Source organism: Sceloporus occidentalis, unplaced genomic scaffold (genome assembly GCF_023333645.1).
Source record: "Sceloporus occidentalis isolate IW3139 unplaced genomic scaffold, rSceOcc1.0.p SCAF_6, whole genome shotgun sequence".
Lineage (NCBI taxonomy): Eukaryota > Metazoa > Chordata > Lepidosauria > Squamata > Phrynosomatidae > Sceloporus > Sceloporus occidentalis.
The window spans coordinates 101,525,799-101,543,780 of NW_028316986.1; the positions used below are offsets into that span (position 1 = coordinate 101,525,799).

The 17,982-nt window shown below is 40.4% G+C and overlaps 1 protein-coding gene across 2 annotated transcripts in view; it reads right to left on the reverse strand.

The window, feature by feature from the left end:
- LOC149311197 (dermatan-sulfate epimerase) overlaps positions 1-17,982 on the reverse strand; it is a 48,418-nt gene that overhangs the window by 3,787 nt on the left and 26,649 nt on the right. The window contains exons 3-5 of one of the 2 annotated variants that reach the window (XM_089530536.1): positions 7,907-8,160; positions 3,787-4,026; positions 1,113-1,320 (exon numbers count right to left, since the gene is read on the reverse strand). In XM_089530536.1, coding sequence (XP_089386662.1) covers positions 1,113-1,320; positions 3,787-4,026; positions 7,907-8,160 — 702 coding nt within the window. Of the gene's footprint in view, positions 1-1,112; positions 1,321-3,786; positions 4,027-7,906; positions 8,161-17,982 lie in introns of those variants that run through there. The other variant, XM_089530537.1, reaches the window with a different exon arrangement.

The window sequence follows — 17,982 nt, forward strand, 5'->3', positions numbered from 1 at the left end:
GTATGCTCAGATGTCAGTACAGACCTTGCTTATCCGTACATGGAGAATACAGTAACATACACTACCCCCCCTCCATTTTTGAAAAAGGGTGAAAAGTAGGTCAGGAAATCTTTCAGAGAAATAAGTGATTTGTGAAAGAGTTGCCATGAGGAATGGCAACTTCTGAGATGAAACTGAATTGGAAAGTGTGGGTACAGGATGCAAACTTCTCATCAGGAGAGCTGTGCCCTGCTGCAGGTCAGAGCATACCCCTTCCAATATGAATTTGGTCTGAAAAGGGGTTTGTGCCCAATGCTTTTTTTTTTTTTTTGTATTGGGATATCATGGCAAAAGTGGCAGGGGTCCTCAATCTTTAATATTTTTGTAGAAGATGGAATTTCAGTGGTCACTCTCTGTTATACAGAATTGTTAAAAGTGAAAGAGATTTATTTGGTTTAGAGGAATATTTTCCCTTCCCCAAATCCTACAATGCTATTTTTTCTATATTGCTGCATTTTAAACAATGGGCCCATGCAGACAGGCCAAAATAAAGCTGCTTCAAGTCACTTTGGAGGTATGCTGTTTAAATGATGCATGCGTCCTAAGAGGCCAGAAGCCACACCAAAGCCACGCTCCAGTCCTAAGGACTGGAGTGCAGTTTTGGCACAGTTTCTGGCCTCTTAAGATGTGTGTGTCATTTAAACAGCATACCTTCAAAGTGACCCGAAGCAGCTTTATTTTGGCCTGTCTGTACAGGCCCTAAGGTCGCTTTTTGAAGAGAAAGTGTGTGCATCTTCACCTTTTTCCTTCTAATCTTAAGCAACAATGACTGTTATTTGCTAATTATTAGATGTGTGTGATTAAAACTTTAATCCAGTGCACAGTTTCCTTGGAGTAAGCCTGACTTAGTACAGACTGACTTACTTTTTAATCTTGCACTGGACTGCATAATTAAGTAAACTGCAGCAGTACTGCAGGACTGGACAGGTCCTGGTGCATATCAGGTTCAATATAACGAGAGTGCAACTCTTATTACTAATGAGTAAGACTCTCTAAAAAAACAAAACAAAACAAAACAAAACCCTCCCTCTCCCTCTTAAAATCCACATTCTAAGGATTTGTTTGTCTTATACCAGATAAATTCAGTGTGAAGGGTGCACCATCGCTGTCCTTTGGATGGAGTCCCTGGGCCTTCAAGCACTCTGTTCCTTCTGATCTGATCTGCCAACCAATTTCCACTGCCATTGCGCATAACAAATTTGTCCAGGAATACCAACTGGCTCTCTGGTCCATAAAACCAGTTGTAGTTGGAATCTGCAATAGCAACTGTCCTTTGGAATCCTAGGAGGGAAAGTGAAAATGAAAAACAAATCCATACACACAAGTAAATTACCTAATACTATCTAAGCATCATGATGGAACTGTCACACTAAAACCAGGATGCCTAGGAAACTATAATGTTATGTTTAGCTATGTGCTAGACACTAGTAACTTCCTTGTCAGCATAATTATCACACTTTGTTCTTATAGGACTCATGCATTCTTCTAGAACTGTCAAATTAAGCTCATTTTAAACCACAGATCTTAAATGTGCCCCCTGGCCTGTGGTGGCTGGTGGCTTTCATGCTCTGGGTTTTACTTAGCACTTAACAGGAGTTATCCAAGTGGATGGATCTATTTTGGGGATATGATTCAGCACCCTGGGTAAGTCTTTTGAAATTTAACCTGATACCTGGAACAGATTTACTACCCGACTGGTCCTTGCTACAGTGTGCCTGTTTACATTACAGAATGCCTTTCCTCTGCTTTCTCTTCTTTATGAAAGAGGAAGGGCCACAGGCAATCCAGGGTTGAAGCCTAACCTGCAGTTCTTCTAGCCCAGGTAGCCGTGGAAGTGTCCTTCTGGTGTCAAAGAGGACTCCATGTGCCTCTGCAAAGGAATGCTTTTCAAAAAAAAAAACCTTGATGGGTTTATATCTGTTGCCAGCAGCACGTCTGAGGGCATTATGCCCCAAACCAGGGCCTGCAGGATTAAGACCATCAACGATGCTAATCTAAGGCCTACTTATTTCAAGTGGATGCATGACAGGGCCGGAATCAAAGCAACACAGATCTGATAGAACTGTTTTTGTGAACATCTGCTCAGCCCCTCCCACCTTTTGTTCTGACCAATGTGAACCAGCAAAGCTTTAGAAACAACACATAATCTCTTACATCATTTCCCTAGCCCTTCCCATATAGGATACCTTGCCAAATCTCAGGAGCCCTGTTGGCGCAGTGGTTAAATGCCTGTACTGCAGCCATTCACTCAAAATCACAAGGTTGCGAGTTCAAGACCAGCAAAAGGGCCCAAGCTCGACTCAGGCTTGCATCCTTCCGAGGTTGCTAAAATGAGTACCCAGACTGTTGGGGGCAAATTAGCTTACTTGCTAATTAGCTTACTTGCTGTTCACCGCTATGATCTTTGGAATAGCGGTATATAAATAAAACAAATGATGATGATGATGATGATGATGATGATGATGATGATGATGATGTCTAAAAATGCTTCACATTTCTGCATGTTGGTTGTTGTTGTACCTGTAGTAGTTTTAAACACTGCTTCATCCCTGTGTGCATTTTAATCCTCCTTTGATCAGGATTATGATAATTTATTTTCAGTTCCTTCAAATGATTCTTTTAAATGAAGGAAATGCTATCAACAGACTGATCAGTGGACAGGGAATGCGCTTCCAACTGGAATTTCTGAAGGTCCCAATGTCAAAATATTTACAAAGATCTTCAAGACCTGTTCGTTCACATTTGACTACTTTTCTAACTTTGGATTGGCTATTTTATTCTAAAACTGCTTTTTATTACCATGAAATTTTTGTCATTTAACTCTGTACATGTGTGTTGTGTAAGGACTTTGTCGCACAGGCAAAATTGGGGGGAAAGCGGGGTTTTTAATGAACATTGTCCCATGAAAATCACACAATGAAGTGAAGACTTTCACACAACATCATGATTAAAGAGGACTTATCCCAGCAGTAACCAGGTAATAACCAGCAACAAATCATTCATGGGGAAATCCTGTTAATGATTTGTTGCTGTTGATTACCTGGTTATTGCTGGGATAAGTCCTCTTTAAATGAGATGTGTGTGAAAATCTTCACCACGATCACATGATTTTCACGGGATAATGTCCATTTAAACCCCGCTTTTCCACCGTGTGATAAAGATTGCATATAGAACACTGTGAGAGCAAGGGCAATTCAATGTGCAAAAGAACTGCTCACATTGCTCTTACAAGTAGATTCTATATCAGTTACATCTTAACATTTGTCAAAGAAGTTGTGTGGATGAAAAAAACATAATTGGATTTCATTTGTACAGGATACAAACAGGATATAAAACAGAAGATGCACATAGGGCATCTTATGCATGAAAAAGTGCATCTGTGGAGCAACAATCCAGATACTCTAACCTGTGTTATAGTTCAGAGGTTGGAAAAGTTACCTATTTGAGTATCCATGATGTCTGGGCACTATGCTGGCTGGGGGATTTGGGGGGACATTAGTGCAAACCAATAACTCTTCCAAGTTCTGGACTGCTGCTGGTATGATCTGAAGTTGTGCTTGTGCTGCTTGCACTGCTTTACAGACAACTGGTGCATGTTAGCTCTGACACCAATTGTCACTTGAGGATACTTGAGTGGAAAGGAATCCCACTTTGAGTGAGAGCAGAGTTTGATACAGACACACAATCTGGCACTGTAATGATCTAATAGTAACAGATTTTGAAAAATAAAATGATTGAGCTACTTGCCTGGCAGAACTGTCTTATACATAAAAGCAAAATGTTGTTTAAGCCAGGGGTGGTTGAAGTGGTTAATGTCAAAGTGCCTTTGGACAAGAAAGATGTACTGAAAAAGTGATCTGGTGGTGTAACTGCCATATGCTACTCCTTCATAGAGAGAGCCATCTGTCACTTCTTGCAGCAGAACTATAGACTTCTCCATGATGGTTAAGACTTGCTTAGTCCATAGGTATGCTTCCTGAAGATAACCTGAAAGAAAAAAATGTAAGTGGAATGCCAATATCATCCCTACATGATTGATTAACTAAGATCCTTCAAAAATAGATATAAATAGACATGGCAATCTATGGAGAGGATTGCAAATATAAGCACATGGGGTCTACATCCAAATTGGGAGTGGACAAATAATACACTATCCCTTGAATTTCAGCTTTCTTTTTAAAAAGGGTCTCTGAACCATCAAAACAAATGCAACAGAATGATCCGTTCTCCTACATATTTGCACAAGTTACTTGTGGTCTGAATTGTCTATGTATACAAACCTTGGTAAATAGCATGAAAGTTAGATCAAGAGAAAGGAGGGAGATTAATGTGCAGTTGTCATCTAAAAGTAAAGGTAGTCCCTTGACATGAATGTCTGGTCATAACTGATTGTGGGGGGTGGTGTCCAAGCCTGCTTTTCTTATGTATTCTGCATACAAGTTGAACAGATAGGATGAAAGGATACAGCTGGGAACCATTCTGTTTCTCCGTGTTCTGTTCTGACAGTAGCCTCTTGTCTAGAGTACAGATTCCTCATCAGGACTATCAGATGTGTTGGTACTCCCATGTCTTTAACAGCATTCCACAGCCTTGCATGATCTATGCAGTCTATAAAACACATGCTGATTTTCTAATGGCAAAATCAAGGCTTACTTTTTTGTATTTATTTATTTTTTTAATATTTTCAAACCACCAGTGCCTGAATATGTGGATAAATAATTCATGGATATGGAGGGCCAACTATTAAAAACAAATTATAAAAAGTAAACCTCGAATTTGCCATTTTATATAAGGACACAATTTTACTAAGCTATTGTATATAATGGGATATGAGCATCCATGCATTTTGATATCTACAGGGGGTCCAAGAACTAAACCCTGGATGCTAAGTGCTCACTGCATTGACAAATAAATTGTGTTCAGATGGAAGACAACAGTGCTCTACCTATTCCAGCCCCAATACAGGTTGAATATCCCTGACCCAGAATTTTGGAGTACTTCAGAAAAATCTGAAGTACTCCAAAATCCAAAATTGTCCACATGCATGGCTGAGACAATGATACCTTTGCTTTCTGATGAATCAGTGTACGCAAACCTTGTTTCATGCAAAAAAGAATTTAAAATATTATTCATAAAATTACTTTCAGGCTATGTGTATAAGATGTATATGAAACATGAACCCAACCCAAAGGGTGCTTAGCAATGGCTCCTCTTCATCTTGGAAATAAGTGACCAGTGGGGTGCCACAGGGTTCTGTCCTGGGCCCAGTGCTATTCAACATCTTTAGCAATGACTTGAATGAAGGAATAAGGGACATGCTTATCAGATTTGCAAATCATACCAAATTAGGCTAATACCTGAGATGACAGAATCAAAATTCAAAATCACCTTAATAGATTAGAAAGTTGGGCCAAAGCTAACAAAATGAATTTCAACACAGAGAAATGTAAGGTACTGCACTTAGGGGGAAAAATGAAATGCATAGATATAAGATGGGGGACACCTGGCTGAACAAGACTACATGTGAAAGGGATCTTGGAGTCCTAGCAGACCACATGTTAAATATGAGTCAAGAGTGTGATGCAGCAGCTAAAAAGATTCTAGGCTGCATCAACAGAAGTATAGTGTCTAGATCAAGGGAAGTAATAGTGCCACTCTATTCTGCCTTGGTCAGGCCTCACCTGGAATACTGTGTCCAGTTCTGGCCAGCAAAATTCAAAAAGGATGTTGACAAATTGGAGTGTGTCCAGAGGAGGGTGACCAAAATGGTGATGGGTCTGGAAACCATGCCTTATGAGGATAGACTGGGTATATTTAGACTGGAGAAGAGACAGTTAAGGGATGGTATGATAGCCCTCTTTAAGTATTTGAAAGGGTGTGGTGTCACACTGAGGATGGAGCAAGCTTGTTTTCTGCTGCTCCAGAGACTAGAACAGGGGTAGGCAACCTGCGGCCCGCGGGCCGGATGCGGCCCGGCAAGGCCTTGGGACCGGCCCTCGCCCGGTCCTGCTGCCGATTGCCGCCGGAGCCTTTGGCCTCTCGCGTGAGGGCATGGGGCCTTTGGCCTATCAAGAGGAGGCGGGCAAGGGGGGGCAAGCGGTCTATAGAAGCCTCCAAAACATGCATTTATATCAGGGGTAGGCAACCGTTTTGAGCCGGGGGACGGGTTGCTGTCCCTCAGACAACTGGGGGGGCCGAAGCCCAAAAAAAAAAATTAAATATTTTTTTAAAAATTTAAATAAATAAATGAACCGGGACAAATGTAGGACAACATTTTCAAATGGTGGACACTTTTTTTAAAAAAGTGGAGGACACGCAAAAAAAATTGCTGATTTTTTAAAAAATGTTAATATAAATGCATGTTTCTGAGGCGTCTATAGACAATTGCCCCCCTTGCCCCTGCGCGCGAGAGGCCAAAGGCCCCAGCGGCAATCGGCAGCAGGACCGTGGGCCGCAGGTTGCCTACCCCTGATTTATATTAACATTTTTTTTAAAATCAGCAAATTTTTTTGCATGTCCTCCATTTATTTAAAAAAAAATGTCGTCCATTTGAAAATTTTGTCCTACATTGGTCCCGGTTTATTTATTTAATTTTTTTTTAAAAAAAATATTTAATTATTTAATTTTTGGCTTCGGCCCCCCAGTTGTCTGAGGGACAGCAACCTGGCCCCCGGCTCAAAAAAATTGCCTACCCCTGGACTAGAACATGGAACAATGGATGCAAGCTCCAGGAACAGAGACCTCACCTCAACATTAGGAGGAACTTCCTGACAGTAAGAGCTGTTTGACAGTGGAACACACTCCCTCAAGGGGTCCCCTTCCTTGAAGGTCTTTAAACAGAGGCTGGATGGCCACCTGTCGGGGATGCTTTGATTGTGAGTTCCTGCATGGCAGGGAGTTGGACTGGATGGCCCTTGTGGTCTCTTCAAACGCTATAATTCTGTGAATTTCTTGTTTAGACTTTGGTCCTATCTCAAAGATATTGCCTTATGTATATGCAAATATTCCAAAATCTGAAAACATCTGTAATCCAAAACACATCTGGGGTTGCAAACATTTTGAATAAGGGAAACTCAACCTGTACATACTTCCGCTTGGTTGCATAAGAATAGATGTTGAGTACTAACATGTATGAACTAACTGTATCCATTTCCTAAAGGTTATTAATTGCAACATACCAAATTTAGATGTGTGGCTTCAGAAGTTATTGGATGTAATTGAGATGGACAAACATTGACAAGATAGAGAAAGAATGGTTCCCGATAAATACAATTCTGTAAATCGAGATGGCTGATCGAAGGGGTTCATACACAAACTTAAATGTATTTGGAAAAATCATGTACTTGTACAGCGTGTTGTATCTCATTCTTTTTGCTTTTTTAGTGCATGATATCTAGGTTTTTTCTCTTTCTTTTTTTATAACTAAGACAAAGTAAATACATTTAAGAGTAAAATTCCAGAGGTACAAAACAAGATAACATGTAATTATATGTAAAAACCGACTGTAAGACTATGTTAAGCACAAATAAGGGATAAGGAATGAAGGAAGTTGTTATTAGGGGAATATTACTTAAGGATACAATAATAATAATAAGAAGAAGAAGAAGAAGAAGAAGTTTTATTTATAAACCGCTTTTCCACAGTGATCAAAGTGATGTACAAGTAAGAATTGCAATGACAAAATACAGAATACAGACTAAAAATTGCAATACAAAGACAATATATGCTGTAAATATATAATCTTGCTAAATCATGTGAACAACTGTAATTTTATGTATTTGTAACAATAAAAAAAGGTTATTCATAACTAGCAAACACAAATGTTTTAAATACACTTTAAAGGGGAGTCTCATTGTTTACCACATACCTTGATTCATTAGAACCAGGCTTCCTGCCAACAAGGCCACACAGTTGGTAGGCTGATGGTTGTGTAGGTATTGGAAACCCCATCCACGCCTATACGATGCTTCATACATATAACCTGAGGCGTTGGCAATTACCTCAAGAAATTTCTCCTGCTGAAACTTGCTAAGGTAGTTGTACAAGAAATCATAGGCAGTGGCAAATCCGACCAAAGAGTGAGCAAGAGGAACTTCATCCCAGGGTGCATCCTTTACTAACCTGTCAAAGAGAGGAGAAGCATCAACGCTCTCTCATTTTTGCTGTAGAGAAACATTCTAAAAAAGTAACTGTAAAAACATGTAAGATTTTAAACTATGTTAATACACACTGCCAAGATCAGCTTCTCATTCACTCAAGCTGACTAGCAAATGGCTCTAAAATTCAGACGAATGTCATGGATGATCACAGTAGAAGAAAATTAACACTCATGTGCACATGAACTCTTACTGCCTTCGTTGAATTGGAAGTGTTTGGCAGAAATAAAAATGGCAGCTTTTGTGGGAAGAGGAATACAGTACATCTGAGTTATCAGTACTCTCATGTCTAGAAAGAAACAATCACCATGTCAAGGAAAACTATATTAAATTAGATATGATCAAGTTAACAATAAGAGTGCCTGCGTGGTGTAGTGCCTAGTTTCTCAAATGATGGGGCAACCCCCCCCCCCAACAAGGGGCATGGCAATTTCTCAAAGAGGGTGCCAACCTCAGATGTGAATTAGCTGATCCTCCAGAGAGGAAAGATGCTTGGAACACTTTTTCAGCATCTCCTTCAGCTCAGACCATGTGGCAGGGAGTGAGAGGAAGAAAAGTGCCAAGGTGGGGTGGGGAGGCAGGAACTTGTGTGCGCATGGGCAGTTTTAGAGGGAGGTGGAGAGTTCACTGCCCTCCTTTCCTTCCCCTTTGCTTTTTCCAAAAGTAAATTCCCTCAAGAAGCAATTAACTCTTCCTTTCCCTTTTTCTTTTCCAAAAGCAAAGTACCAAGCTGGTGTGGTTTTTGGCTTTCAAAGGAGCAAAATTAAACCCTTCCCTTTCTCTAATTTCCCTAATTTCTGCCTTTGGAAGAAGCAAAGTTAAGCCCTTTTCCTTTCCCCTTGCTCTTTCAAAAAGCAAAATCCCAGGCTGGTGGGGATTTTGACTTTGGAAAGAGCAATGTTTCTTTCCCTTTTCTCTATCCAAAGCCAAAATCCCATGACTGGTGTGGTTTCTGTCTTTGTAATGAGCATTTTGCTCTTTCCAAAGGCAAAATCACATCTACTACCTCAATAGAATGGGGGCCTGGCATTCACATGTAAATGTAAAGGGGGGGGGGAGCTTGAGAACCACTGGTGTAGTGGTTTGAATGTTGGACTGAAATTCCCTGACACTTGGGTTCAAATCTCCCCATGCCTATGGAAACCCACTGGGTGACCTTAGACAAGTCGCACACTCTTGGCCTCAGAGAACGGCAATGGCAAACCTCTCGAACAAATTTTGCCAAGAAAAACCTATCTTGTGCTCACATAAGGTCATAAGTCCGAAATGACTTGAACGCATACAACCAGTCACAGGTGGCTCATGTTCAACAAGTTCAACTGAAATCAGCTAAGCCACTATTTCCCTCTTAGCTCATTTCCAAGAACATTTGAATTTTATTATTCTTCCTACCTATTCCACCTCCTAGACGTCTGACAAGTCAGGGACACAGGCAAGCCTCCCTGACTCCCGATTTCAAGTGACAGATTTGCCTAGCTGTTGTTGTTCCACACACTGGAAAACAATTAGCATAAACAAGCCACAGCCAATAACAACGTGCATGTGATCCTCAGGACATGGGGAGCTCTCCCACTTACTGGTGGTTCTGATCCATGTACTCAGAAATCTTTCCCCATTCAACCTATTGGAAGTGCATGACTACATGTAAAGATGTTAAATCCACCAAAACTTCTAAGCATAACTCCACCACTGGATGGGGGACCTCCTGATCTGATTTTCATCTGCAGGGAAGAATTTTATTTATTTATTTATTTATTTAATTTATATGCCGCCTTTCTTCCCAGAGGGACACAAGGCGGATCACAGACAAAACATTTAAAATCACAATAAAATTAAAAACAATTAAAAACATCTACACCCAATATAAAATCACATAAAAATATACAAAAGTTAAAAACTAAAAATCCACCTGCTCCATAAATACCACCCAGCTATGCATTATATATCAAATGCCTGCCTGCCTGCCTAAAAACATTTTTACTTGTCTATGAAAGGTCAGCAGAGAGGGGGCCAGTCCAACCTCCCACAGAAGGGCATTCCACAGATTGGGAGCAGCGACCAAGAAGGCTATCTCTCATGTCCTCACCAAGTGAGCCTGTGATCTTGGTGGGACTGAGGGAAAGCCATCTTCTGAAGATCTTAGGGCTCTAGCAAGTTCATGTAGGGAGGTACAGTCACTCAAATAGTCTGGATCTAAGCCGTCCATTGAATGGCTTTTCTCAAGTGCAGCTGACAAAGCCAGTAATCTCTGATTAGTGCATGCCTTTCATAACTTCATACAAGAGGCTGCCATTTTAGTGAGGCAGTGGTTTGGAGGCTGACATAATTTTTGAGCAAAGGGATTTTGTAGCATCTTTGAGACTAAGGTCTAATCTGCACTGCAGAATTAATGCAATTTGAAACCTCTTTAATTGGCATGGTGCCATCCTTTGGAATCCTTGGATTTGTAGTTTGTTGTGGCACTAGCATTCTCTGAAGAAAAGATTAAGTATCTTAGAAAACTACAAATCCCAGAATTCTATACCATTGAGCCACAGCAGTTAAAGCAATGCCAAAGAAGCTGGAAGCATATGCTTTCAGACTTAACTCTATGGAAGCTTATGCTTTCTTTCCTTCTCTCAGTCTTAAATGTGCTATAAGATCTCTTTGCATACTGATCCAGATTTACGTGGCTTTGTCTTTGAATGAATTTTGATGTTTACAGAACTCATCTATTTAGTGTCTGACTATAGTATCAAAGACATTTTACCTTGTATTGAATGTCTTCACTACTGAGTTAGATAATTACAGGTTGCAAATGGAGAAATAAATAGTTATTTTTGTAGCAATGTTGTTTATGGTTCTTTGAAATCAGAGTGAATTGGATTACTGTGTGTTCCAAACTGATTAAATGCTTAGTGCTAGGATCTATGGAGATGTAAGCTACCAACTTTACTAATGTATAACTACAAATATGTACATAATAACACCTAAGCACTTTTATGTTGTACTGATTTCAACTGGAAATGCTGACACCTTTTCCTTAACATTCTAGCATTACAACAACCCTCTGAGCACTGGAAAAAATGTATCTTAAAGCAATACGTTTGGGCTGGGTTGTGCTTGGTGCCTAGGAAAACACATACAAAATACACAACCAGATAAAAGGCGTAACTGTGACTGCATGACCATAATAAGCATGCACAGGATTCAGTGGCAAAGACTGTATAATAATGTAACTAAACTGCCTGCCAAAGATTAAAGATGGGTTAGAAATTTATTCTATGGGGGGCTGCTTTTTTCTTCAGACTTAAGACCTTTTCCTTCCAGTTTGGCATGACCCGGAACTGACTATGGGACCACATGTAATTTAGAAGTCTGTACATTTCTGAGTTTTCAGTGCAGTCTGTCAAAGAAAGAAGTATTTGACAACTTGTTGTCATGTAAAAACCAAGAGCTTTAACTGTGCAAATGCACTCCTCGTCACTGCTGATACTTGGGCTTCTACGTTTTTTCAGAAGAGGTCTTACCTCTTGGGATCCTGCCTTAATGTAAAGAAGCAGTAATCACTTCCGTTACCCATTCAGCAAGTCCTCCTCAGGCTTGTTTAATTAGCCATGAAGGGCAAGGGGCTAGTGCACATGTGGTGGCTCTCGCCTCTCCAAGATCCTGTCCAAATCCTCAGATACACTTTAGTGACTTCAGTGCATGCATACAATGCATGCCTACACAAATGTCTATGTTTAAAAAATGAACACAAAAATGAGAATCTCACAAACCAACAGAATGACCAGTTCCTGCCAAGGATGAAAAGAGTCTATTGTTGTTAATTGCTGTCAAGCTGTCTTTGACTTGCAGCAACCCAAAGAATGAGAGACCTTCAAGTCATTCTCAACTGCTCTGCTCAGGTCTTGCAAACTCAGGACTGTGGCTTCCTTGAGTCTATCCATTTTGAATGAGGTTTTCCTCTTTTCCGGCTCTTTTCTATCTTCCTAAGTATAATTGTCTTTTGTAGTGAATCCTGTCTTCCCATGATGTGTCCGAAGTACAACAGTAATACTGAAATAAATGTGTATTCTGGAACAGAGTAGGCAGACTCATAAAGTAACAGGTGTAAATGAAGGAACTCTTAGGAGCTCAACAGACTGCCCCTTTGGAACAGCCTGCAGCCACCCCTTTCCTTGGTGGATCGGGGCTGCTGCAACTACTTGTCGTGGCCCCGATCTGGCCTTTCTGTGGTGCAAAAAGAGGATCCTTTTTGTGCTGCAGAAAGGGCACCCTAGCTGCAGTGACCGCTTCTTCAGAGCAGTACATCTAAGCGCTGCGCCGAAGATGCGGCATGAGGCCACCCGCTGTCTAGTTAGGCGTGAGGTGTAGTGGTGGCATCTGGGTAGCCGGCATGTGGACGCCATGTGCCCACTCTGCCCCAATGCCAATCTGTACAGTCTGTGAGTTGACTTTTTATTTTAGGCTGTTGCAGTATTAGGTGTTACATCTAATGTGCCCCCTCAGCTGGCAAAAGACTTTTTGATTTCACAGAGGTTTCTGCAAACAGAAAGATTATTTTTCCAAGTTCATCCTTTCTGCTGCAGTCTTCAGCACTATCCTCATTGTGTTGAAGCATCCTCCAAATCTTTGAAGAAGATTTGCAGTAGGGAACTGCAGTAGGAAGGGTGAATCAGCAATAAATAACCTCTCTCCCTTCCAGGTCATTGAAGCCTCTTTCCACCAGCAGAGAAGATAGAACTTGACACAATCTATTCATGGATATGCAGTGGTAAAGTCTAGAAAGTAAAACTATAGAGTTTTTATATTCTGTTATATTCATGTAATGCTGTATAGCAGGCCTGCACTTTTAAAAAAATGCAGACAGTTTGCATAAACCTTAAAAGACTCTAGTTCATAAACACTGGAGTAAACCACTGATGATCCTGCAAAACTGATGACTGAAAGGAACTATGGAAGCATTCATATATTAAGACTGTGGAGTCATTTATTTGCCTTCAAAATGTACTACTGTATCAATGGGTGTCAAACTGAAAGGAACAACCCCTACGTGCATCCATATTAAAACATTACATATACTGAGAAAGATGTTTTCGTTTACTTCTCTTTTTGGCGAATGCTTCTACTCTAAATGTACAAAATTAATGAACTCAATGCATTCATGTTTGAATTAGACCTTGAGCAAACAGAATAGTCACTTCATCAGCCCTTTCAGTTAAAGACAAGAATTCTCTCTTTCTTGTTTATCTGTCATTTACCCATCATCTATTTTACTTTTAACTTTCATCCCGATTTCCCACCATATTGATTTTTATTTTACAGAAGCCAGTATCACAAAAATCAGCCCATGCTAGTGACTTTCAGAAAAATGTGGAACTGCTCCACATTTTTCATGAATAATGAGAACTATTCCATGTTTATCACAAAACAAATATTTTAGACCTCAGAAAGTTATCCCCATAAATCCTACATTTAGTGAGGCATTAATTGCTTATTTTATGTACTTTCATTCTGCCAAAATTGCAATCCCACACAGACTTAAAGTACAGATGAATAGTTGCTAAATTTCTGCAAGCTACTGGGAAGAATTTCATCCTCTGTTTGATCAATCTGGCCTGGGCCCCAGTTTGACTATGTAAAATATCCCTTTGTAAAATGGGAAAGATTTCCGGGTCCTCCAATCACAGGAATATGGTTAAACCATACAATTCCTTCAATGATAAAGAAAATTGTTGGAATATTCTAATTAAAATATTAAATTATTGCTAGTCTCTTGTGCAGTAGCATATGCAGCATGATTGGACATGCTTAGTTATTTTCCAGTGCTGGCACCAATAAAAAAACTAAGTGCAGTTGAAAAGCACAAATATGGTGTAACTAGCAACTTTTAGAATTTATGGGAGGAGAGATCTCTCTCTCAATACAAAAGTATTTTTTGGGATGCTTATGGTGTAAAGGTATTGTACTGCAGCCCTTCAAATCCATCATCTTCACACTGGTATTCACAATAGGGCAGGATTAGGGCAGAATGAGACAGTAATGATAAGAACTAGGCAGACAGATGTAACAAACTACTCATTGGTACATGTTACAGATCAGCATGTAGCCACTTTTAATCCATGAAGTGGAGACAGAAAACACTAATGAAGCCATCTTGTATCACCTGGACTAAAACTGTTATTTCTAGCCTTGTTTGCCTTCCTAACAATACTTCTTCCTAATCAAGACCTAAGTTGCTGTCACCTAACAAAATGCTCCTTTTAATGTGGTCCATATGTGTTTGCCTTCTCCTCTGTGCCTGCAGTACACAGTCTGAAACACTGTCCATCATTCGTTTCCTTATCAAGCTCTCAAAAGCAGCCATCAAAATAGTTATGGCTCATTTCCAAGAGATTTGATTCTAAAGCCAGGTTTATAAACATTTCCCCTAGAAACCTGTCATTTCCATGCAAGTTCATCAAGCTATTTTTGGATGAATTAACTAAGGTACTAAACTCGCCTCAGTGAACAAGTCTGCACACATTTGCGTTACAAAGTTTGGACTCCATCATATGTTGGCAAATTTGGCTCTGTCCCCATTGTGTTTTTGCCTTCTCAGCATTCATTTTCACTGATACATTCTATTTGATAGCATATGGATAAAACCATAAGATTTACTAGCATCTCATACCTGCACAGAAACCAGTTTTGCTTCGACTTCCAGCCAGTAAAACAAAACTGAAATCACAGGGGATACAATTAATGGTATCAACAAATTTGCTTTTTAAATGCACAATCTCAAGGCTTGGTTGGATATTTATTACTGTATACAGTGCACCCTTTCTTTACGCGGGGGATCTGTTCTGGACTCCCTTGCATAAAGCAAATTCTGTCTATGCTCGAGCCCCATTTAAATGAATGGGGTTCAGGCAGCAGTGGCACTCATATGCTGAAAGCCGCGTATGATGTGGGCACACTGTATACTCATGTACAGTCTGCCCTTCTAATACACAGATATTTTTATACATGGATTCAAGCATCCACGGTTTGAAAACATTAAAAAAAAGTAAAAATTTCAAATATCAAACCTTGATTTCCCATTTTATATAAGGGATACCATTTTGCTATGCCATTATATTTAATGGGACTTGAGGATCTCCAGATTTTGTTATCCATGGGGGATCTTGGAACCAAACCCCAGCGTATTACAAGGGTCCACTGTATAAGTCTAGAAATTTGAGTAAAAAAATGACCCCAAAAACCTGGGTCGACTTATCCATGGGGTCAATGCAAGTGTTGTGCCTTAACTCAAAATAGGATCCATCTCCCTCTCTGAATAGAGGCAAAAGGTAAGAGCTTAGTCCCTTCTAGGAGGACGTAAAAGAAGCACCAACCTCCTCTATTCTTTCCACTCTGGTGCTGCTTCTGGCCTTTTTGAATGCTTGGGCAGGAAAATAGAAGCATTCTTTGGCACCATTTTCCTTTCCTTCATTCTTTACATCCTTTGTTGAATGCCCCTAAATTTTACCCTCAACTTATACAGGGGTTATATCAAAATTCATAATTTTGGCTCCCAAACCTGCCCTCAACTTATACATGAAGTTGAGTTATAGACATGTATATATGGTAGTTACAAAATTCTCCACATGAAAATAGTTTTCTTACACATTTATTACTATGCAGGAACCATACATGAAAAAGATTAAAGACTAGCCAGAAAATAGTGTTATGTAGCAATGATGGGTCACATTTCATAGATTTCACCATGAATAATGTCAATAGGGGATTTTGGCTTGGAGGTTCACTAAACCATATCATTGCTATTTATATTCTGTTGAAGTGGTCCAGGCCTCAGAAGTGTCTGCCATGTATTATGTTTCAACTTTCATGAACTCTCACTGATGAAAATAGACCTATTTAAATCAATGAGACTTAATAGTGTTTGTAAGTATGGGGTGAAACAGACTGCCCCAAAGAGGTGGCTTGAAGCTGACCATTCAGAAGGTGGATTGGGGCTGCACCAACCGTGAGCTGCAGTCCCAATCCACCTTTTTGCTAGCCAAAAAAGAAGTAGCAAATAGTCACTTCTTTTTGCTTTGGCAAAAAGCAAGCTTTTCCTCCCTGTCACAGCTGGAAGCTGGCTTTATGGTGCTCTGGCCGCGTGCAGCATCTAAACAACACATTGCCAATGTACTCAGAAGACAGGCAGAGTGCAGTATCCGGGTATCCAGCAGCTGGTTATGTGGGCAGCCGGACAGAGTGCAGCCTGCTTCCAGGTGGCTTCAGAGCATGTTGCATCAAAACGCCACACTCTGAAGCCACCTGGACAGCAACAGTCTGTTTCGCCCCTATGATCAAATCTGGATTCAGTCCATTTTTGTCCAGAATATAGATGAATTGATAGTGGGTCCTGGCAGAAAGGATTTAACACAAGATGATTCATGTGTAGGTACACATTTTCCTACAGTTATGTCTTGTGGCTTACATCTATCCTAAGGATTTCTGTTGGACAGTCTAACTATCTAGAGTACAAAGGGGCTGTCTGGAGACCCTTAAAACAACCCATATAGTTGTATGAAAAATTTTGGCAGATCATACTTTTAAAAACCCTGTGAACCAGGTGCTCTGTTTCTTGAACACTAGCTGCAGTTTCCCATGGCTTCAGCCCAAGACTGATTATCCAACTTTTCCTGATATATATCAAAGTAACACTAGCTGCCTCTAGCCTGAATTAATGCATATCTTAACATAGGCCACACATTTGTGGAGATATATTTACAGAAACAGAACTCAATGGTGTTTTATTTCAAAAGTCAGGTGCTTTGTATCCAGCATATACTACTGAATCACATTTATTTTACTAGCATGAGGGTTGGTAAATACATGGTACAGAATTTTTTTTTACAGCTGGACAGTTGTAGCAGAACCAGCAATGTTGTAGCAAAAACAACAGTCTGGGACCTTAAGGACTAGAATATGTATTATAGCATATGTTTTTGTGACCCAAAATGCATGTCATCAGATGCAAGGACATGTATTTTATGAAACAGGGCATAGACAGATTGGGAGAAAGGGGCAGACAGAGGCTGCCCCTTTCTTCTCTGGACCTTTGCCACGGCAACCACACAGTGCAGCAATGATGATGATGATGATGATGATGATGATTAACCTTTATTTATGAAGCGCTGTAAATTTACACAGCGCTGTACATACAATCTTTTTAGTTAGACGGTTCCCTGCCCTCGGGCTTACAATCTAAAAAGACATGACACAGAAGGAGAAGGGAGTGGTGGAGGGAAAGAGTAAGAGGTCCAGCAGTTCCTCTCTACCTTCGAGGCCTGGACCAAGGCAGATGGACTGGAGGGAGGGCTTGGCTTCATAATGGATGGTTAATCTTCTTCCAGGAAAAATAAGCCGCAAAATGTGGCTCCTTTCTCCGCCACTGCTGAGGCACTATAAGTACCCTGGAGTGGCGCTGTGATGTCCCTTGTGTGCTGCAACATTTGGATGCGGCAGATGAGCCATGTCATCATCATGCGTGCTGTGTAAACGGTGGGGCACTAAGATGGCGCCCGTGGTGCACTATAGGGCTTGGAAGCATGAGGACACTCCACTCTCCTGAGCTCTACTTTTGGTCCCACAGACAGTGATAGGCAAAATCATTATTCTTTACAGTGACACAAATCTATTTTGCTATATTGAAGAATTTCAAGAAGCTCCTCAGAATGAACTGAGAAACAAATAGAATATGGCCATCCAGGTGTTCCTAGACTGCAAACTCCCATCAACTCTCAGCATCAGCTGTTCTGGATAGAGTTGATGG